Source organism: Phodopus roborovskii, unplaced genomic scaffold (assembly GCF_943737965.1).
Source record: "Phodopus roborovskii unplaced genomic scaffold, PHOROB, whole genome shotgun sequence".
NCBI lineage: Eukaryota > Metazoa > Chordata > Mammalia > Rodentia > Cricetidae > Phodopus > Phodopus roborovskii.
The window spans coordinates 2,445,951-2,469,669 of NW_026125577.1; the positions used below are offsets into that span (position 1 = coordinate 2,445,951).

A 23,719-nucleotide genomic window follows, 5' to 3' on the forward strand; every position below is an offset into this window, starting at 1 on the left:
GCATTATGTAAAATTCCCAAATAACCAATGAAAATATTATCTTGGGGAAAAATAGTCTCCAACAACCAGAGTGCAGACTGTACATGCCCTCTCAAGACTAACCCCTAGCGTGGTGCCACTGAGTAACTGGAGCCTTGGAAAGGAGTTTTGTGGGAGGGTTTTAAGTCACTGGGGTAATGTCTCTGAATGCCACTGTGTAACTCTAGCCCCCTTTCTTATTGCTTTCCAGCCACTGTGATTCACCAAGCAGTCAGGTATGTTATGCTAACACTGAAAGTGTCAACCAATCACAAACTGGAAACCACATAGTGCAGAGTCAAACCTTTCTCTTTACGAACTGATGATCTTGGTTATTGCATCATAGTGGTAGAAAGCTAACACACTGCCTGAGAATCTCAATGTGATGCATTTTCCATATTGATTATGCATTTTTGCAGTCCTTTTCCCTGCAAAACTAGGATGTCATCCTTATAATTCTATGAAAGATAAAAATAGGCTTAGATATGAAAGTTAAAACTGTGACACACATCTGGTTATCTTAAGATCATGCAAACAACAACAAAAAAGCTTTTGAATAATAAACTCATCAAGAAATATGTTTGCTTCATGAGTGTTAAATTCTATATTTCTTAGTGAATTTTTCCAACTGAAATTTAATTAGGAAAAGCAAACCATGATTACAGGAAAATCAGATATTTAAAAATTAAGTCTTTGGTATATATTAATTTTACATGGTAAGGATATAAGCACTGCCATTAAATGACTGGTTATAATTTTGGATTTAATTTAATAGATGCTACGTGGTCCCATGGACCAGAAGATTATATGAAAACCCTGGCTTTTACAATGCTATGCCAATAAAAATTCCTCTTAGAAAATCACTTTGTTATTCTCAGCTTCGGACATGAGGCCTCACAGGCTTCCAGATCCTAAGTGGCCTCCATGGGGGCAGATGACACAGGCAGGAGGGACACAAGGCAGGAAATAGTGTCAGAAACTCTACCATTTGTACCTGCAACTTCTGAGCTTCTAAGTAGGCTGCTTTAGCCAGGTTTCTGTTGCTGTGTTGAACACCAGAGCCAAAAGGCAAGAAATAGAAGAAAGGACTTATTTCAGCTTACAACTGGTAGTCCATCATCCAGGGAAGTCAGGAGAGGAACTCAAGGCAGGAATCAGAGGGGAGGAACCCAGAAGCAGGAACCGATGCAGGGGCCATGGTGCAATGCTGCTAACTGGACTGATTGTTCCTCATGGCTTGCTCAACCTGCCACCTTCGTTTAGTACACAGGACTACCAGTCCAGCGGTGGGTGGCGTGCCACCCTACCTCTTTCTGAAGTCTGGGGGGGGCAAGGGGGTGGCACTCTACCTCTTTCTGGAGTCTGGGGGGGAGTGGCGCTCTACCTCTTTCAGGCTATGAACTTTTCTCTGCAGCTTTGGAGCCTGTCCTGGAATTTGCTCTGTACACCAGGCTGGCCTTGAACTCACAGAGATCTGCCTGCCTCTGCCTCCCAGTGCTGGGACTAAAGGCGTGCACCACCAACACCTGGCTATATAACTATATTTGAGTCAGTGGCACAAATAGGAAATTGTAAGACAAAGGAAGAAAGAATAGAAGTTATGGAATGTTTAAAAGGAGTGGGATTTGCATTATTCACAGTCATCAAAAAGTTAAAACAACTGGGCTCTAATGCCACTTAATTTGGTATTAAAATTATCAACTACTTTTTGATGTTTTTACTTTTTTGTGTAATATGCACCCTACCGTGTGTACGTGTGTGTGTATGTGTGTGTGTGTGTACACGTACTATGCATATGTATGCTTGCAGAGGCCAGAGGTCAACCTTGAGAGTTGTTTCTAGGGCTTGTTTTTTGAGATAAGGTCTCTCATTGGTCTAGAGAACACTGATTAGGTTAGGCTGGCTGGCCAATGAATGCCAGGGATCCACCTGCCTCTGTGTCAGCCACTACTGGGATTATAAGCATGCAACAACATGCTGCTTTTCATATAGCTTCTGGAGGTTGAACTCAGATGTCCATGCTTTCATGGCAGGTCCTTTACCAACTAACTAAGCTATCTCCCCAGTCCTTCCTTCATTCCTTAATTTCACCACTGTACATCACTGTGCTGTCACCACAGCTCAGTATTATAGGCAGGCTGCACACAGCAGCCAGGTCAGAATAGATCAAAAATCCCCTTACTTATTAAGGCTCCAGAAAAAAAAAAAAAAAAAACAAAAACAAAAAAAACATAAAACTTTATGCTCAACATAAATTTCAGAACAAAGAAAGCAATATTAGAAGAGCTAGTCCTTGGGGCACAGGCCCTTACTAAATTAAGTACACTCATATATTCAATGTGGTGAATGTGGTATGTGTACCAAGAACTTGCCATATTATCAAGAATGTGCAAGTGTAAAACTCAGCCCTGGCTTAGAAGTAACAAGTTGCCCACACTGAACTATCTCTTCTGGGATGTCAATGAAAACTATAGCTTATACTTGTTCTAGTTCGGGTTTCTGTCACTGGGGTAAACATCATGACCAAAAACAAGTTGGGAAGGTAAGGGTTTAGTTCATCTTACAGCTTACAGTTCCACCATGAGGGCAGGCCAGGGCAGGAACTAAAATGGAGACCACAGAGGAACACTGCTCTCTGGCTGTCTCCCAGGCTCAAATTCAGTTACCTTGTTTTATGGTTCTCAGGACCACCTGGCTGAGGGTGATATTGCCCACAACAGGCTGGGCCCTCCCACATCAATTACTAATCAAGAAATAGGTCACAGACCTGCCTATAGGCCAGTCAGATGGAGGCATTTCCTCAATTAAAGATTCCCCTTCATAGATGACTCTAGCATGTGTCAGGTTGACAAAAACTAACCAGTTACAATGCTGAACATGATCTCACCATGACATAAAACCCAACTGTCCAAAATGGTAGCAGATGTAAACCAAACAAAGTTATTAATGACACTGATTAAAGTATATGCACACTTTACTGTCTCACAGGGTCCATAGCCCTCTCCCAACAAAATGTCCCTGTTGTTTTAAAAATAAAGATTCTTTTGTATAATTGGGATTCACCTTTAAATTTGAGTACTGTTGGTTTTTTACACATGAGACTTGTATACTATTTAGCTTCTTCAAAAATTTCCTGTAAGCATGCATGTGTTAAGTGAGCAGTGGGCACTTGTTCCTATCACAGATAAAGTGTGGCTAGATCAGGCCAGTAATTAAAGTAGACAAAGAGAAGGTGAGTCTGGACAGTCATAGCAGAAGAAAGCAGAAATGGAGGGATGAGACTTGGATTTGAAGCAAAAGGGATCCTACAACCAAACTTATCTCCATTTTAACTGTTAAGGAAGGATTGGCTTCTTTGCTCCTCGAAGGTGAGTGACTAGCCTACCCTGGATCCAGGGAGATCTCAGGACTAAGGAAAACAAAACTTACATGCCTGTGTTCTCTGACTACCATGGAGTCAAAAGGCAAAGAGATCTGAAGCTGCCATTTCTTGCTGACGGGAGGCATCTTTACCTCATGTCTGGCTTCGAAGGTGTACCCCACCTTCACACTACACAACAGTAAAAAGAGGCATGCAGGACATGACAGAACAAGAGTGCAAATACCAGCAGCAGAGAAAGCTGGTGTGAGGGAGTGTGGGGCCACCTCTGTCTGCGGGCATGCTCACGTCCAGCATTTACAAGCAAGGGTGCACTCTTACTAGAGATCTCTCTTTGCCTTCAGGGAACAATTCCTCCCCACACCTGATCCCTTCACTGTAGCCTTCTTCAAACTACTTAATGCTCACTCCTCTCATGGGTATTCTCAAATTCTGGAGGCCTGCTCTCTGCCTCCCAGCATGCCTTAGTCTGGAAGGTGCTCTGTTCTATGCCATCTTTAGAACCCTGTCCCCCCTACAATCAAATAAAATGCCACCTTCTGTGGGAGGAAAGACCATCCTCCATCTCCTCATTCTGCATAAGTCTCCTTTCTCAGCAACCCTGTGGCATTTTCAAGCCAACAAAACATTCATTTCATTCCACTAACCTATTCTGGCTCTATGGCTTCTTAAGAATGCCAGACTCATCTCAAACTGGACTTGTATCTTTTACTGTCAACTCTTTTGCTATTAAAATTCTTGGGTTACAGAGTTTACCTATTACTTATTTCTTGCAGATCTGTGCATTGTTTTTAGGATCTCACAGATGTAGCAGACAGACCTTGAGCATGGAGATTCCCATAAGACTCCCAGACACTGGGATAGAGGCATCTGAAATAATCAGACTGAGGGGGGAAGGTTACCCGAAATTACGTCTGTATCATCTGTTATAATATTTTTATCTTCAGGCCATCAATGCTGCCACAAGTTGGGATTTTTTTTTAAGTTGGGGAGAAAAAAAAAAAAAACAGGTGGGTTACTATTCCTGAAAAGAGATCAACAGGCTCTTCAGTATACAGGGGGTGAGGGCTGTGGCAGAGACAGAGACAAATAGAAATGATGGGCAGTAAGGTTGGAGCTGGGGACGTGGAGAAGGGTGTCAGGAGATGCTTAGAACAAGCAGATATCCAAAGACACAGAAGCTACAGTGATCTGAACAAAAGCTAGGACACAGCTGGGCGAGGTGGGTCACATCTTTAATCCCAACACTCTTGAGGCAGAGGCACGAGGATCTCTGTGAGTTCAGGGCCAGCCTGCTTTACAAAGAGCATTCCAGGACAGCCAGTGCAACATAGAGACACCCTGTAAAAAACCAAAAAAATGAAATGAAAAAAGAATGAGAATGAAAAGAACCCCAAGGCAGAGCCCACACAGGCTGCTGAGAGCCTCAAGGCACCCTGTTGAGGGGCTCCAGTGGGAGGCCACTGGGAGGCTGCTGCATCTCTGTTACCAGGTGACATGTCTAAACCATCCTGGATGTCCTTTCCACCTCCCAGCTCTCATCTACCACCTCCAACTCCAAGTGACATCGAATTAGAAGCACAGCTCTGGCAGTGGCTGCAGCTGCACAGCTGGTCATGGCTGCAGCCAGGACAGCCTGGGCTTGAGCAGGAGACTTCTGACTACAGAACAGATTCTCCCATTAATCAGGATTGCTCCTGGGAGGGAGAATTGGAGCCAGTTAGCTACCGGTCTGGATATGGCTAATAATTTCTCTCTTAAGTTTCTGGAGGAATTCATGCCAAGGTTTCTTCTAACTACCAACAGCAAATATTATTCTCCTTTTGTATATTAAAAAAGAAGAAGAAGAAGTGCTGGCACCAGTAATACAAAAAAGAAATGTTACTAGAGTCAAAATAGTGAGTTTAAATAAAATGAGGCACATCTAAACCCAAATACAAAAAGGAAAGAAAACCCAAAACTCAGACCTGCTGTGTCTTTTCTTTTCAGGAGACAAAGACATGGTTATTAATGGGAGTTATAGTCCCATTACTACCATTGGGATTCTCCAGTAACCATGCTTCTGCCTATTAGCTGAAGGGTGATTACTATTGCTAGTCATGACTTCAGGGTTTTTCTAAAAGTTGAATGGGTTTTTAACCTTGGAATGCTTTCTGATTATCTGACTGCATTGCCTCCCTATTCTTCTTGATTGGGATATTTTAATCCCAACACTGTATGTTACTGTTTCTCTTCACCCTTCATGATGGTGATAAAATGAAATTCAATTCATTCTTTCATTTTATCCTGAGTTACCGTTCTCATAACTTTGTTTCAGTCCACTTCCCCCCAACCCATATATTATCTACTAATTATCCTATGTGCCAGGCACTGTCTCTGCTTCCAGAGTGACAGGTAGGAGAATAAAATATAATGGGGATACGAATGGGACATTGAAAGCACAACAAAGTCCCAGCATATTTCAGTTAGAGAATTAAAGTCCAGAATGGAGAGGCCCTGCAGGCTGTGCAATATGCATGAGCTACCTCACAAATCAACTCGTATTTGCCTCAGCTGGCCCTGGTTCTCCAGGGATTCCAGCATTCAATAATCATGCCTGAGACAGTTGATGCTCCTTGTCAAAAACTTAAGGACTCTGTGCATAACTGTAGAGGGAAGCTGAGCAAACCGGGATATGAATTTTGCTGGAAATCCCTAGGGAAGAACAACAATCATTCTCCAAAGATCTGGGGAAGAGAGAAACCTGGGCTCAAGGAAGTAATAGGGGTTGGAAAGGCCAGCAGAATGAACAATTGGAATCAGGAGTCTCAAGGCTGGGATTTCCAGTTTCCTTTCAGTGGCCCAGATACTCTAGTCTCTGATGGCTTACTTTCCAATATCATCAGCATAGGAGGAAAGGGTTGCAGAAACATTTCTACCTCCATACACTTTGGCAGATTCCAAAGGGTCACTGACTGCACTCAGCCTTTGCCCACCTCCTCATCTAGGAATGGGTACCAACGACTCAAGCCAGAAAGTTTGAAGGCTTTCAAACTCAGCTCCTAACCTGACCCCCTATATTTCAACTGAGTATTTCCAGAGGGCAGGGATTCCACACCTTCCTCCCTACCTCCTCCATAGCATCCTGGCCAGGCTGACAGAATTCTTCTTCGGTGTCAAATGAAATTCCGCTAATAACCCTGCAGCTTCCAGGTAATATCAATTTTTTTCCAGAGTGGCCAGAGTTGAGCTTAAAGGCAGTGCTCCCGACTCTCTCTGCCTGAAGCTCACTGCACTGTCACAGATTCCTAAGGCACTGAGGGAAAAATCGAAACATTACTTTATGCGTAACTGAGCCCTTCCTTACCTATCCTGCCATGTGGGTGCCTGGAACTGAAGTCCAGTCCTCTGCAAAGAGTGCAAGTATTCTTCATGGCCGAGCTGACTCTTCATCACCTTCTCTAGGTTCATAGCTAACACTTTTCTCTTTTCAGTCCAACTTCCCTACCACCTCTGCAAAGACAGCCTTGTCTAAGTACCCCATCTCAGTCTCAGCACCCTGCACATCAGATTCAACTGTGAGATTCTACTTATGCTCCAAGAAATCACAAGACAGGGTAGACCATCACCTTGTCTGTTTTATTCATCTTAAACTCTGTGGAGCACAATAATCTGTTGAGTGAGCGGATGGATAGATGGATGGATGGATGGATGGATGGATGGACGGACGGACGAGCGGACAGATACACTGAGGACTACTCAGACAAAAACTTCAGTGAATCAGTTAGCTTGGAAAACAACTTTCAAGGAAACCTTTAAGATCTGCTTTTGATTTTGCTCATAAACATCCATATACACATTACTTCCCTTATATCTGTCACATCAGAATGATGCAAACTGATAAAGCTGTATAGACATCTAAAGTAGAAAGATGCTCTACCAAACCAAGGTCCTTCCTACAAAACCCATCTTCAGAGACATGGTGTGATGTCTTTCGAAGTCTGGAGAAAATTCTGTACATACACAAATCTGTCAGAGATAGGACTGGGAAATCATGATGAATATGAACATACTTCCAATTTTCTGTTTTGATATGAAAATTTTCCTAATGGAAAGGAAATTAGATCTGTTTCACTCTCAGAAGTTTAAGTGACCTTTCACTAAGGATAAATGACAGACTGGCTGAAATACTAAGTGAGCTGAAAGGAAGTGTTCCTGTCAGAATATGCACACTTTATAAGGACTTCAATTAAGCCAAGTTATTTTCCCAACTACAGGAAAGCAAACAAAAAACAAAACAAAACCAAAAAACAAAACCCTTAAAGAAATAATCTTCAAACCACTGGAAATCCAAGGGAGGATCCAAAAACTACATGAGATAGGATATCCCTAGCACAGTTGAACAAGATTCAACAGGCCCAACATAAGACAGCATTCATTCTATCACACTCGGAAGTGCATTTATCCCATTTTATATGAATTTGTATATTGTGGGCTTTTGATTGTTTGCTTTTGATTCTAGGTGTCCTTGAAACAACAAAACCATTCAATGAGGTCCTCCACTCATCACTTTTGACCCCGTGACTGTCTTTTCCTACTCTTTTGAAAAACCTGTGTTGACTATACTGTGGGGGAAAAAAAAAAAAAAAGGAAAGAAAAGCCCTACTCTACTGTTGTAACTGTGCCAAAAAAGTATAAAGAAACAAACCCAGATGCTAGAATTTAAGGCATTTCCTCTGTTCTGTGAAAATGTCCTTTAGTTGAAGGTCAAAAGCACATTTGAGGGCTTCGAGGTTTTAAAGACATAAGTAGGTATTTCTGTCACCCTCTCATTTTATTAGGCATGCAGCGATACACAGTTAACTGACATTTAACACAGCAGAACTTACTCAGCAGCATTTAAGGAAAACCCTGGCATTGCTTTCAAGCAAGGCTTTGCTTAAATTCCTAGTGCTCTTTTCTGGTAGCCCAAGTCTCTTCAAAGTGCCAGTGAGGGAAGGAGGTCATTCGAATGCCCAGTGTCTATGTGTCTCGATTTATAACACTTTGAAGACATTCTCTTGCTTTTAATGCTTCAAAATAACAGTAAACAATAGGAGCTGTATTGATTTTATTTCTCTTCATAGGAACTGCTTCACCTAAGATGAGAAAGGAAGTAAAATGTGTTCCCTAATAAAACAAAACAAACAAAAGAAAGGTATCTCTGCCACAGGAATGCCATAGGAAATGCAACAAAATCCACCATTATCTCAAACAAATGGTCATCGAGTGGGTCACCCCATTTGCTGATAAGACTTGTATTTAAGTTTTTCTAAACATATTTAGAACAGAAGGACCTTTTGAGGGGGGTGGCAAAATAATCTTGCTGGGATGGTTACTAAGGAGCTGATGGCACATCAACATTGATGCAGGATTTTATTAAAAAGCCCCTCTGAACTGAACAGTGATACAACTCTTAAGATGTGGGGAAGCCTTCAGTGTCATACCATACAGCCAACTGATCCCACCACAAGAATGGCCAAACACAGAGGCTTCTCCAAGACAAGCCTTCTCTTAGAGCATGGTTCTCAACATAAAATTATTTTAGTTGTTATCTTGTAACTGTAATCTTGCTACTGTTATGAATTGCAAAGTAACTTTTCCAATGGCCTCAGACACCCCTGTGAAAGGGTTGCTCAACCCCTAAGGGGGTCATAACCCACCGGTTGAGAACTACTAACTTATGAGCAGCTGGAATGGCCTTGACTCTGAGATTTGGGAGCCCCAACATCCTACAGTAGTTTTACCTTTGCCCCCACTTTTTCTCTCCATATATAGAAACATGAAGCAAACAGTTTGTAAGTTAATAGTCATTCCTCATCTGTTTATCAGAATTCTGGAATGTTCTTAGTAATTCTGCTGGGAGTCACCATGGTTACCAGTGGGAATGCCATCTGACCATGACCCATGACACTTCTTTTCTATTCAGTGGAGACAAACTTTCTGACTTGTTGCTCTAAAAATGTCAACAGAAGGAAGACAGTATTCAACTTTATCTGTTGTGTTTCCTTTGCTGCTCAATATGGCCAGCTTTGCTGGCATGTGGGAAGCAGATAGACAACATAGTTTAATAGCAAAATTGGGTGTGGTTGTCCTAGTCATAAGGGAAATGAAAGTGGAAGGAGTTTGAATAATATTTATTTGAAGAGTTATAGCTTGTTCTTTCTCCCTTAGATGTTTACAAAGTATATAAAAATCACACCAGCTCTTAAAAAGAATGGCTGGAATGTGTGTATGACAGAGGTTATCAGGGAATCCATGACCATCAAAGAGGAGCAAAGCTTTTAGGAAACTTGTAACCAGGGACTGTAACACTATTACCAGCTTTGTTGTATTTAAGAGCACATATATGTGTGTTGTAGACAGACAGAAAGACAAACTCTCTCTCTCTCTCTCTCTCTCTCTCTCTCTCTCTCTCTCAGAGCTAATAAGATGGTCACACTGATTCCCAAGTATGACCTATTAGTCCCAGATAAACACATTGGTCCTTACATACATGTTTAATCACTGACACAGACAACAGGAGCATTTGGTAGACATAGATCCAGGCAGAGACACAAAGGAAGTTGTAGATAACATTTTTGAGTTCCATGTCACACTAAGGTATATAACAAGACTACAGGATAATTTCATTTGCAACATTTCTGATGGCCAAGGACAAGCTGGCTCTCCACAGGAAAGCTTTTAGAAAGTTCCAGTCTGATGATTAAGCAGAGAGCCAATGGTCCCTGGGAATGTGTACATCTTACTTTCTCCTCACTAAAGCAGAGACAAACATCACCATAAATGCCATGTGTGATGTATTTAGGCAGTTAAAAACCTGACTGGTTACCTGGATTCTATAGCACACTCCAGAGAAGGGTGTAAGGTCCCCTGAAGTCAAAGTGCCTAGGATGACAGGTCACCAGGTTTCAAGTACACTGGCAGGAATCATTTGAAAGCCCACACACCCTGCAAACTGCATCAACACAGCCAGTAGTGTCTTTTCACATCTACTGTTGAAAAGACACACACTGTTGGTATTTTTAAAAATTCTCTGAAGCAGACTATACTTGTTTTTCTTTTTGACAAAGCCTGTGAATAGTAAATGGCAATCTTTAATATAATATAAATACATAAATAAGACTGGGACATCTTCCAGATGCCTTTCCATATGCTTCTAGCAGTCTCAACCAGTGTTCTTAATAACTTTTTAATTTTCTGCACTTTTAACATCTGAACTCCACACTTTTAAAGAGAAAAATAAAACCCATTTTGTTTTCTAAACTGAGTGAGAGGGAAAGGAATAAAAATAAAACAAACACACAAAAGAACGCAACATAGATGATGCTTCTGTTCATATTACCAATAAACAGCTTTCCTATACTTCATAAAACTTGCATTTTGTCTTCAGACAAATAGATGAGCAAGTTAAGAGAAAGGAGTACCAATCTTTAAACATTATTAAATTCCTGTATTGTTCTCTTGTTATTGGAACAGGAAAAGAAGGGCCTCTGATAAGTACAAAATACCGTACTTGCCTTTTGGGAAATTAAAAAAAAAAAAATCCAAAATAAAAAAATAGACACTCAGTGACACAGAAAAGAATAAAAAGTTTCCTTAGACCTTTGGAAAACTAGGAAGTTGTACATCCTTGATTCAGAGGAGCATTCCAGCCCATGAAAACCACACAAACATTCATCTTGTGTTAATGCCTTCCCTTCCCCTGCGTTACAGTCACCACTTATTGCTGTCACTTCCTCCTGATGCAAAAAACAAAAACAAAACAAAACAAAACAAAAAAACAAAAACAAAACAAAACAAAAACCCTTAGCAACAGAGGTCACAAATCAAAAGCAGGAAGGCGTCCTAAAAAAAAAGAGAATGTCCAGGACTTCAAGAGGCCTCAGCAGCCCATGTGATCCTCTCTCTGTACTGGTCTCAGAGCCTATGCATCATTAAAAGAAGAATCTTGCACACTTCCAAAGAAATAACCTGAGTGCCCCGGGCTACCATATGCTTAGCAGAGGCGAACATGTTAGGGAAAAGATTAATTTTATTAGAACATTTCTAAACTTTTTCAAACCAAAGGCTGGATTCTAAGGAATCCTGAAATGACTTTCTTGAGGAAGTTGTACATTTCACAAAGAGGACAGTGATGTCAGCTCTAGACTGCTATGTTTACATAGCAGTCGACAGTCATGGAAGAGCTTTTAAACTAATTACAATTCAGTTCAATTGATGGGGGGGGGGAGGGTTGATGCGTGTCTATCTTCCTGAACTACCATGCTCAGCAACATTCTGTTCACATCTGGCTAGCCTATCTATGCTACTGCCTGACAAAAACCAGGAAGAACACAATGGGATGAACAGACAGGAAAAGAGTAATGTAGCAACCCTCCCTCACACTTATTTTTCACTTAAAGTTGAAGGGACTTTCTGCTGCAAGCGGAAGAAACCATCTTCTCAAGAAGTTCTGCTGGGGTGAAGTTGTATGCATTCAATCCTGCCCCCTTTCCTTGAGAAAGACTTTTTTCCCATTTTCATTCTTTAAGAAAAATGAAACTCTTCTATATTCAAAGGAAGCTTTCTCACTCAGTTGACCTCTTATCCATGATATTAGTAAATATATAATACTGGAAAACCTGGAAAAGCATAAAACAAGTCTACCAAAGAATCCTTACCTACAATGACAGACCATAGGAATATTTGCAATAGTCAGTTTTTTGACTGAAGACAGATTCTTGATAGAGTCACTGTGCTCTCAAACTCTTGCCTGGATGTCCTTTCAAGGACCCCCACACCACCCAGTCTCTCAAGTAAAAAGAATAAATATAAGTTGTATAGCTTGAGTGAAGTGTCTTCAGTCCCAGATAATGACTTGGGAATACTAATCACAGTAGTTAATGAGATTTGAATGGCCTAGGTACATATATAAGAACAGCTCAGGAACCTGTGGTGGTTAGCACCCTCTGTTTGATGGAAATGGCCCAGCTTGGGGCAGCCTTTTTACTCTGCAGGGACTGGAGAAACCCACTGGTACTCCAGAGTAATTCCTACTCTCTCCTCTGAGGACCTCAGTGAGTGCACCTCACTTAGCTGTCTGTGTAGCCATTTAAAGGGCTGCAATTCTACATCCTTTGCTCACCCTGGGAAAACCCTTTTGTGTGGATAAGGGTTCAGCTGGAGGCAACTGGGCCAGGCAGCCACTCAGCAGCTATGTGATGGAGCACGTGCAGAGCCCTGGGAATAACTGAGAGGTCACCTCCAGCCCAGTCAGAAACCACACAATAGGGACTGCTCAGACACAAAGCTGCAATCTGCTGAAGTCAGGCATTAGAACATGTGGTAAACAGTCCCTGTACGTGGAAATAGGAAGTTGAAACATGGTTCTAAAAGAACTTTATCACCCTAACTAAGGAGGCCAGGATGTATTTTACCCTTTTAGCAATGATAACTGATGCATTTTAAAAAAAGCACATTGCACACATTGTTAAATAAGAGCATATACATATGTAGCATGAGGGGCTCTCCACTATGTCTGCTAGGTATTACATTAACCTGAGGCTGGATATGAAAAAGGGATAGGCATGTGTCTGGTTGAACTGAGCATGTTAGTACAGAAGAGATGGCTTGACAGTGTAGAGTTATGTAAGTTCTTTAAAAGATTATAACACAGAAAGAATTAATAAATGGTACAGGCCTTCAACAGAGTACTTGCTGTAGAACACACCTGGAAAGCATTGTTCTAATTTAAACATGAAAACTCATTTTACACTAACTCCTTCCTGTATTCCCAGGGCAGTGAAACAAAATTTTCCTCTTTACCTGCCCACCCATGCTTCTCTTAGCAACAGATATAAAATATTTAGTCAGGACTTTCTCCTCTTTCTGTGAGGGGCACAAGAATCCACATTCCTGCTAAAATGCAGGGACAACAATTCAAGCAACTGCTCCCTCCAACTGGTCTGAAGCCAAGTTCCTGAGTTTCCTGTTTTTATTTCCCAGATACTTGACACTGGTTTCCGCCTTTTGGTAGCCCTTTCTGTTTTTCTTGTATCACTTATCACAACATCAAAATGACAATGAATTCAAGAATGTTTTTAACAATAATTCTCCTAAAAGACTGTACTTAATCATATACAACTTTAAAATATTGATTTAAGCAATAACTAAAGTTAAAAGTCTACTGTCACAAACATTTATTTTAACTATTTTCTTTCCCCTATCACACTGTTGGAATTTAAAATGAAATAAAGTGTCTCTTCATATGTAAGCATTTCTTTTCCCCAAATGAAAAAGCAGAATGACTAACTGTATAGAACTTCATTGAGCTATAGAGACTTGTAGTCTAGTTAATTTTGCTTTGTGATGTTTTATTTGCAAGTCCCTTATAATAAAGTTTTCTTTTTTTAAAGAACAGCATACTGAATTATCAATTCATGACTGTCCTTACAAAAAGAATGAAGCAGTGATACAGATTTAAAACTGCATAGTAGCCTTATTGTAAGCAGGGTAAGTATTTGTAAATGGCATTTGAGTAGCCAAAGGTAAAGCCAGCAGGGACCCTGATGGTAATGAGGTCCTTGTGCCATCTGGAAGGTAAGGAGAATAATGTGTTTTTCATTTGGCCACTAAAGAGCTAACAGTTCCAAAGTTGATAAGCAATATTAATTGGATTCCTTTAAAATTAACATTTAAGACAACTTCTATGAGTTAACGCAATGCATTCATAAACATAACTCAGCATGACTTTCAGGTCTAATTAGCTGAAGAAAAACAGAATCTAGGTTGAACAATTTTAATGAAGAATCTGACTTAGCAATTAGGAATCTGTAAACACCAAAGTCCTAAAGTTGAGAAGGCATGATCCCTGAAATGCAGCTGGCATTAGTTTATGGATGTACATATGTGTTGAGTTTACCCTTTTGTAGGGGAACAGGAGAAGGGATATATGTATGTTAGTATGTATGTATGTATATTATATCATCAATGTATATATTTGCAGTAGTCTAAAAAGGTCAAGAGTGTCTCCTAAATGTCATAAACCTTATTAGACATGCAGCTCTCAGCCCATGTCTATCCTCTCATCAAGAGAATAATAGTCACGAGTTGTTAGAAGAGCCTTATAAGTTCAACTGTGCTAAACCAAGTTCTTGAATAACTATCAGTAATGCACAACTATTTCTATGAACTGTGAGTTAATTACCAAAATGCCTTTGTTTCTATTATAGTCAATATTACATCAGACAATTATTTGGAGGCACTGATATTTAATACCATGTAGGGTATATCACTGTAATCCACACATAAATCCAAAAGACAAGAGGTTTTAGATGTGAGGATCAGACAGGTAAGTTATGCAAAGGGCCACTTCTCTTACACAGAGATGGGTTTCTCCAGAATCTAACTTGAGGGCTTATTTTATCGTTTAGTATGCGATCCTATGTATACTAATGAATAGTAGTAGTGATGATAACAACTTTTTAAATTTACTTATTGCATGTGTGCTTGCGTGTGCACACCTGTGTGTATATGCATCTCTCTCTCTCTCTCTCTCTCTGTGTGTGTGTGTGTGTGTGTGTGTGTGTGTGTGAAGACAACTTGCAGCAGTCAGTTTTCTCTTCCCACCACATGGGTCCTGAGGATGAAACTCAGATCAAGCTTGGCAGCCAGCATCCTTAGCCACTGAGCCATCTTGCAGCCCATTAACAATAGTAACAGGTAAAATGCTCCCACTGCATTTAAATTTCTCTTAGTATTTACTTGGAAGGAATCTTTAATTGCCTAGTGAGGCCATTGTGCATTGATATTTAAAGTAAAACAATTTGAAACAAACTCTATATTTGGAAAAACAAGGAAAAATTTGCTCAAAGTTGGTCTGGTGATTAAAGACACAAAGTTCTCTCAGGGCAGCATAACAGATCTGTTTCTCTGGGGAAGGAATTAGAGCTGTATAAACAGGCTCTCTTCCTCAATGTGGGAGAAACCAGTGGGAGCCCTTTCCACTGGGACTTGTTGGCCAAGAACAGTCGCCTGCTATAGGTGAGCTCTGGAGAATCAAGAGCTCTGAGAAAACCAGAGACCAGGCCTTCTTCTGGATGAAGCCCACGGGGGAATGAGTAAGGGAGAAAAGCAGGGCTTTTGACCAGGACAGCAGCCTTCTTATTGCATCTGGAGGCATCTCCATCAGGTGGTTCTAAGGGCAAGAGAAGCAAGAGGGAATTCTGTGTGCTGCCTATTGTGAGGGATATAAATTAACACAATGACTGTATCACGTTACCTTCTTTTTCTGAGGGTGCTTTCTTTGAGGACTCCCCTACTTCTACCTCACATACACATTTAGAAATTATTTTGATAAAGTTCTATGAAAGCACATAATACAATATTGCTTTCCAAATACTAGTTAGTTTTTGTTTAGTGACAAACAATACAAAGGACACCAAGAACCAAGAGTCCTGATGAGGTCACAGAACACAGCTTGTGCTGTCAAGAGACCATGAGAAAAGATAACCTGACCTTGGTGCCCGACCCTATAGGGGGAAATGTAAAAGAAAATGTCAAAAACTAAAAATGAGTTAGAAAGATATATTTCCTCAGACAAAACTGAAATGATAAATTTAGTTAAAAGTCAATCATCTGACAGCCTTAACATCCAAAAGGAAAAACAAAACAAAAACAAACACCAAACAAAAACAGAAGGCAGCTATCTCTGTGTCAAAATCAGGTTGGCTTTAGAGACTAGCATCACATAAATAAAAACCAAAGTTCCATTTGTTTCAAGCAGCACCAGGAAAATACATACAGACAGGAAACTATATAAACTAAATGTGTCTGAGGGCATTTATATCTTATGTTAAGAAATGAAATTCAAACTTCCCCAGCATGGTATGGTTTATGCTCCTGCACTGATACAGCCACCCAGAAGTCACCCTTCACTAATGGCAGAGCAGAGAGGACCTGGGAACTCAGGGAGTGCAGTAGCATGTGCATATTCAGCACCTCCAGCATGACCAGGCATGGGAGGGAAGGTGTGAGGGCTGAGCAGTAGTTCTAAGCAAAGGGAACAGCCCCTGAAGGTAGTTAAGGGTATTGCAGAGGGGAGGGCTCTTCTGCATCCTGATCGGCTATGACATAATCCTGTCATCAACTCCCTCTCCAGTCTTGTTTCCTTATCTCAAGATTTCTGCTTTGAACTAGCACTCCTGAGGATGGGCTGGCCAGTTCTGATGCACACAAACTTAAGAGAAAAAAGAAAAAGCAACTGAGCCGATCAATCATTAACGATCAGTTAAAATCATATATTCCGCATTGCCACTCTGGTGCCAACACTTGGTTAAGAGCAGCTGTGACTAGGACTCACACACTCTGACTCCACTGTCACTGCACAGGTCCTTTGATATCACTTCTGGTGTGCTAACTATTCTTTCCCCTCTGTAAGACCATTCCTGTTACATTAGTCTTCCTAAAAAATGGTCCATGTGCTCACATCACTGATGGACCCCAAAGTGATGGAAGACACCACATTCTCACCACCTTATCTCCACTTCATTCACCCTCATGTCCTCAGTTTTAGGTTCATTACACATATCTTCCCTTGATTCTCCATGGAGACCTCAAACACAGCAAAACAAACTTCAAAGAAACTTTTTAACCTCTGTCCCATGGAGCTGCTCTCATTGTATCCCACACTTAGCAAATGACCCCTAAAACTTATCTTGACCATCATCCACTAATCATTTATTCTGCCAACTGTCCTCCCAAACCTGGGAGTTTCCCCTTCTTTATCCCTTCACTTCTTCCAACAAAGCTCACCGATTCAACCAACTCCAAGTCCTCCTGTCAATACCATCTTTTTTTGTCCAAGCTTGCTTTTACATCCTTACTACTCAAGGAATTTCTCAGAGCTAAACTCAATTCCAAGTTCTTCCATTAAACCTCCTTTCATAAGCAGTTTATTTGTTCACTCAGTACAAGGCAGCGATGTAACATGTCAATACACAACTGTCTCCCTTCTTGCAATCAGCAACAGGGTACATGTCATTTAACTTTACTCCTAAGCAGCTAAAAATCAAGGAAGGATTTCTAAAGTCCCTTGTGTCTGCCTCTTTTTCCAAAATATTTCCCATGCAACACCAAATGTGTTGTATAATCTACATTATTCTAGAAGCCCATGTAATATGTGACTTAGAAGCCTATTTAAGAAAATAAATTTAGAGATCGCTCTTTAGCCAAGCAGTGTGAACTGGATGTTTCCCCACCATCTCCTAATGGAGTCATTCCGCTTTTTCAAGAGGTCTTCTCCCAGGGTCCTTCCCTCCCCTCTATAGAAAACAGAGCTTGTTCACTGGAAGTGTGTATATTCAGATTGTATCTCAGTGCAATGTTATTGCACTCATCTACAAGACTTTTCAGTAACTTCTCCCTACTACTGTTTATTGTTAATTGTTATACTGTCCCCAGGCTCCTACTATTATTGTTATACTGTCCTTGGGGTCCACTGCAGCTCAGATGTGATTTCCCATCTCCAATGATCCTATTCCTGGAGTAATTCTTCAGTCTCCTTTGTTTCCTATGAGCTACCTGCATAAAACCTTGCTCTTATTGACCATTTTTCCTAGTGTAAATCATAGAGATTTCATTTAAAAACAAAATGCATTCTTTAGCTCAAGTTGTTCTCAGTTCTAAAATCTGCCATTATCCAAACAGACTTTACACTCCATTGTTGGGGAATATTATTTTAAGTAGGCCAAGATGTGCTACAGTTGTTTATGCTGTGGAATATTACTTTAACTGTGTAAAGGTATTACATTTGTACATGCTGCATTTGTCTAACTATGTAAAGTTTCATTACATTGTTCATGCTGCATTTGTCTATGTAAAGATTTATTGCATTTGTTTCACTTTGCCTGCATAAGGCAGAGAAGAATAGAGGGAATAAATAGGAGGAGAAATCTAGGTTGAAAAAAGAGAAGGAGGAGAGGATAAGGGAGAGGCCCAGGGCAAGGCAGCTGCTAGCCAGTCAGATACAAGAAGTAGAGAATGTAAGTTATCCAGAAAAAAAAAGGATAAAAAGTCCGGAGGCAAAGGTAGGTAAAGAGAAGCAGTTAGTTTAAGTTAGAAGAACAAGACAAAAATGAGCTTAAGCATTCAATTTAATACTAAGTCTCTGTGTCGTGATTTGAGAGCTGGTCATTGGCCCAAAAGAAAGATGCTATTACATCTTAAGCTATAATTCTAGGTCATTCTTGACTACAAGATATCTATAGCATTTCAACTATCAAGCTTCTATCACTCTTAATGACTTCATTATACATAAGTCCAAAATCATCTTTAAGTTTTACATATTATTGAACAATAAGGAGGGATTTTCTTTTCAAAATTACCCCTCAGAAAAGGGAATCCCCAATCTCAAATTCTTGAAATCATCTCAAAAAGTTACAGAATGCCCTACTTTGAATAACAAAGCATTTAACTTTCAATGACTTCAATCAATTCTACCTTTGGATTATAAGAAGACCTAGGTATAGCAATTACTGTGGGTTAAGAGATGACAGATGTCACAACCAACCATTGGAGAATCACTTTTTCAAGGTCATTACACAAGTTATGAATAAATGCCTAATTCGTTACATACAAAATTAATTGTATGTGAACATCAGGTCTGTTGTCATAACTTTCTTACTGAAACTGCTACATCTCACACAACCTAGAGGGCTGAGAAGAGGCCATGCCTAGGAGCAGGGCATTAGTTAAGTGACTGCAACGTGGCTGAGTGACAACCACTGGAGAGCATTGGGAATACTGGAATGAAGCAGTTTCATAAATGTAAGAACAGCATAAAATGATGGAATGAATCTGCTGTATTATTTCATATAATCAGATTCTTAAAATATGGATAAATAAGCTGATTATTTAAATAGTCATGTAACCAAATCATCTATAACCTTAGGTGTTTAAATGATGGTTAATCTTGTAAGTTAAGTGAATGTAATTTACAACTCTGTGACTCTAAAACTTTATGTCAGGTTGGGCAAAGAAGTCAGACCACAGAATCAAGTAAGCAGGGCTCATAAGGGCTCATACAGATTGAAGCAGCAAGCATGGACCTTATAAGGTCTGACCTAGGCTCTCTGTATATGCCACCTTGTAGTTGTGTAGCTTAGTGTTCTTGTGCAGACACAAGAGCAGTGGGAGTCGGGTGTCTCTGACTCTTTCGTCTGCTCTTGGAACCCTTTTCTTTCTACTGGGTTACCTTGTTCAGCTTTACTTTGTGGGGAATTGCCTAGCTTTATCATAACTTGTTTTGTTGTGCTTGGTTGATATCCCTGGGAGGCCTGCTCTTGTTTAAAGGGAAGCAGAGGAGCAGTGGATCTGAGGGAGAGGGGAAGTGAGGGAATATGGGAACAAGTAGAAAGAGGAGAACTGTGGCCACAGTGTGATGCATAAGAGAATACATAAGTAAATAAAAAAAGAAGTCAGTAATGAAACCCTTGCTTAACATGCAAGAGGCCCTGCCTGGGTTCAATTACCTGTACCACAAAATACTAGTACTAATAATTCATATTCCATTTCTATTATTTTCTACTATATTCTCTCAATGATTAGTAGTTATTTTATAGGTTATTATAAATGCCTTATTATTTACAGCAGTTTAATAAATCCAACACATTGTAAATGTAATACATTCCAGAAACTTCAGTCCTGCTCCACTGCCCCAGGGGCTTAACTTTTGGACGCTGAAATTCTTGTTATTCCAAACTGCATGTTCTGTCATTCTTAGAATCATAACATGCTTAACACTTTTTCTCTCATTTCTTCCCCAGAACCCTGGACTGGGGGAGAACTCGGTGTGGGTCTGTCAGGCACAGTTGACATCCAGGCCTCCCTCCCTCCCTCTTAGTTTTTGTTGTGAGCTCCAGCGCTAAGCTCTGGGTACTTCTCTTGAGATTTCCAGGTTTACAGTATATTTTCAAGTTATCAATCACTTTTTCTAGGTTGTATTACAAACAGAAAAAAATTCTGGACCATATTAGTGTAATTTTCTTGTTCCTTTAATGTAATTTCTGACTTCTCTCCAGAGGTGAAATATCTCACAATCCATTCATACCTGCCTGATTCTGGCTCTTGGCAAAATTAACCTTAGCTTTCAATGTAAAGTTACACATCTCTCCTGTGATGTGCTCTTTCCTTCTGCCAGATGAGCCATCTTTCTAATTAGCAGAACACCATGCTAGGGTCAATCAGGCAGAATGGACTTGGTGACAACAGATGTTGATCCTAAGCACACCACTCAGGAAATCATCCATTATGCAGAGGTGACCTAGGCCAGGTGGCATAATGTACCCTGCTCACAAGATGACAACATACCATTCCATACTTCTGGAAACATACACACCTCACATCATATTAGCACCTGATACACTTTACGGATCTCAGGACTCTATAAAGTTGCCCTTGCCTTTGGAGGCTCCCATGCTTTCACTGCTCAGAGTCTCATAAGGCTGAGGCTTAGCAATGGACAGGTAACAAAAACCCCACACTTACCTTCAATCCTCTTTAAAGCGGAAAGGCACATATCCTTCCGTGGAAACTCAAAGGGATTGTTGCAGGTCCGGATGGTGTCGCATTCACATTTCCCATTAATGATATTGCAGCCCGAGATAAGATTTTCATTGCATGGTTCAAAACCAAGCAGCTGGTCTTCATCCCAGCCCTCATCTGTAAAACAATTATTAAGAGAACGGTTTGCTCACTGCTTCATCCAAAGACCTTGAGATCAAACACAGGCTGGGATGTCAAGATGAGCATTCAATTATGAGGCCTCCATTTATGAAAGTAACACACGAATGCAACACTACCTCCTCTCAGTAACTGGGAAGCCTGAAATATAGCTACACAAGCATTTATGACCCAAATCTAGGACTCCTATGTGCCACACACCAAGTATGATTCCTAAAAATATTTAGGGGGGGCAGGGCTTGGGAGATAGCTCGGTCAATAAAGCACATGCTGCACCCTCAGGAGGACCCAAGAAACTCAAGTGTGTTGCTGTTATAATCCCAGTGCTGAGGATGAAGTAAGGAGAGGATCCCTGGGAGTTGCTGGCCAATCAGCCTAGCTGAATGGGTGAGTTCCACATACCCTGTCTCAGAAAAGGAAAAAAAAGGATGGATGGCGTCCAATGAATGACATCAGAGGATGTTCTCTGTTCCACATGCATAGGTTGCAACACACACACACACACACACACACACACACACACACACACACACACACTTTTAAATTTTTAAACAAAGCTTCAACTTTTCTACATTCACTAGAAATATATGAGTTACATTTGCCAATCTCAAAAGAAAAATTGGGTTAACTTTTTCCTTAATGTAGATCATAATACACCAAGGAAGCTAAAATTGGGTTAACTTTTTCCTTAATGTAGATCATAATACACCAAGGAAGCTAATAAACATCAAATATCAGATACCACTGAGAGAAAGGAATGAGATCCAATGGAGATCACCTTCAGTGTATTTTGGGATCTACTACTACTACCTACAACAGAGATGATGATGACCACAACACAAAAGATCTACAACCCAGTGAGAGAACAAGAAGTGGAGACCAATTCAGGTGCTTGCCATGAGATGGAACAGATGTTAATAAAGCAGGCCCTAGAGCCAGCCTTGGATCTGGAGACATGGCCCAGTGGTTAAGAGCAAGCACTGCTTTTGCAAAGGACCCAGGTTCTATTCCCAGCACCCACACTGGGTAACTAACAATCTCTGCTAATTCCATTTCTAGGAGTTCTGATACCGACTTCTGGCCTCTATCAGTATCTGCACTCATGTGTACACACCCATACAAGTACACATGATTAAAATGAATAAGAATTAAACCCTTTAAAATACAGCCTTTTCTAGGAGTCAGTTCAGGAAAATACATCAAACATAAGAAACACTAGTTAGGTGCTGTGCTTAACAGCATGACTCCTGGTTCAAATACCTCATTACAGAAAAGCACAATACTTCTCTACACACACCAGGGCCATGGGTCTCCCCTCTTTACCTTATCTTTAAAAGACCCTACCATACCTGGATGGGATACATGTTTCTGATAACGGTATCTAGGAAGAATTTTCCAAAGTGCTTAGACTTAAGAGCACTTACACCTGTTGTTCACAGCAAAGAACAAATGCCATCTTGGGACAGTATTACCCAGTTGGGGTGGGGGGAGGTAATGACTCTGCAGCAGAGTGCTGGCCTTGAAGTTGTGAGACCTTGGTTTGAATCCACAAATGAGGCTATTCTCTCATGGAAGATAGTGCAAACAAGCAGCTATGGTTTCTTACAGAGCTAACACTTGTGGTGTCATCACTCAGTGCACACACTAGACAAGATTACTCTCCCTTCCTGAAATGATTTTCTTGCCAAGAAATCTTGAACCACAACTTAAAGAAATTCATGTGGTTCTTTGAGATGGCAGAGGAGAGGAATCTGTGTTGATTCTAGATCATTTATGTAATCAGTGCCTAAGCTTTGATTATCTCTTGCTTCCAAAGTTTAAGCAAGTGATCTGTTTTTATAATCTCTTCTCTTACTTAGCCTACATTAGGGAAGTAATACCCACACATACATAGGCAGACTTCATGGTAACCAAAATCACTCAAATAGCCTGAAAACACACCAAACAACCCCAGACAGAAAAAGCATCATCTGTCCTCAAGTATGACATGGTGTGACATCACAATGTTTTCTCCTCTCTGTATCTGTTGATGGTCTGTCAGTACAGACTTGGTACAGTTCGGTGAAAGTTGGAAAGCACTTTTTGTGACTGCATATTCAAGTCTGCAATGCAGGGACAGTTTAATCCTAAGAATTTCAAAACTGCTAAGAAACTCATAAAATATTTGAACCACTCAAAAGGCCATCCATATGCTTCCCCCTCTTCTTCTTTTCTTTTTTAATGAAAGGAGATCCCAATTACTGATGTAATAAATATGTGCAGCATTTCCAAATTAAGTAGCTTCTTCCACAATCATTCTTCCCACAAAACACCCCACATCTACATTACACCATCACCCCCTCCTGGGGGAGTAGGAGGGTACCACCTAGTCTTCTACCATTTCCTTTGTCTTCCACCTCATTTTCCATGTTTACTACCGTTGTCTTTCTTAAAAAGCCAAGGCTATTCCATGGCTCCCTTGCCAGACAACGAAGTTCAAAGTTCACTGTTGAACATGACATTCTTCATGATATAGTCTGAACCTATTTTGAGACCCATCTTTTGGTGATCTCCTCACAGCTTTACCCTTTATGTGCACTGACG

At 40.6% G+C, this 23,719-nt stretch overlaps 1 protein-coding gene across 1 annotated transcript in view; it reads right to left on the reverse strand.

Moving 5' to 3' along the window:
• Nucleotides 1-23,719, reverse strand: part of Crim1 (cysteine rich transmembrane BMP regulator 1) — a 174,228-nt gene that overhangs the window by 116,602 nt on the left and 33,907 nt on the right. The window contains 1 exon segment of the mRNA XM_051177901.1: nucleotides 20,942-21,115. Within this exon segment, the coding sequence (XP_051033858.1) occupies nucleotides 20,942-21,115 (174 nt within the window).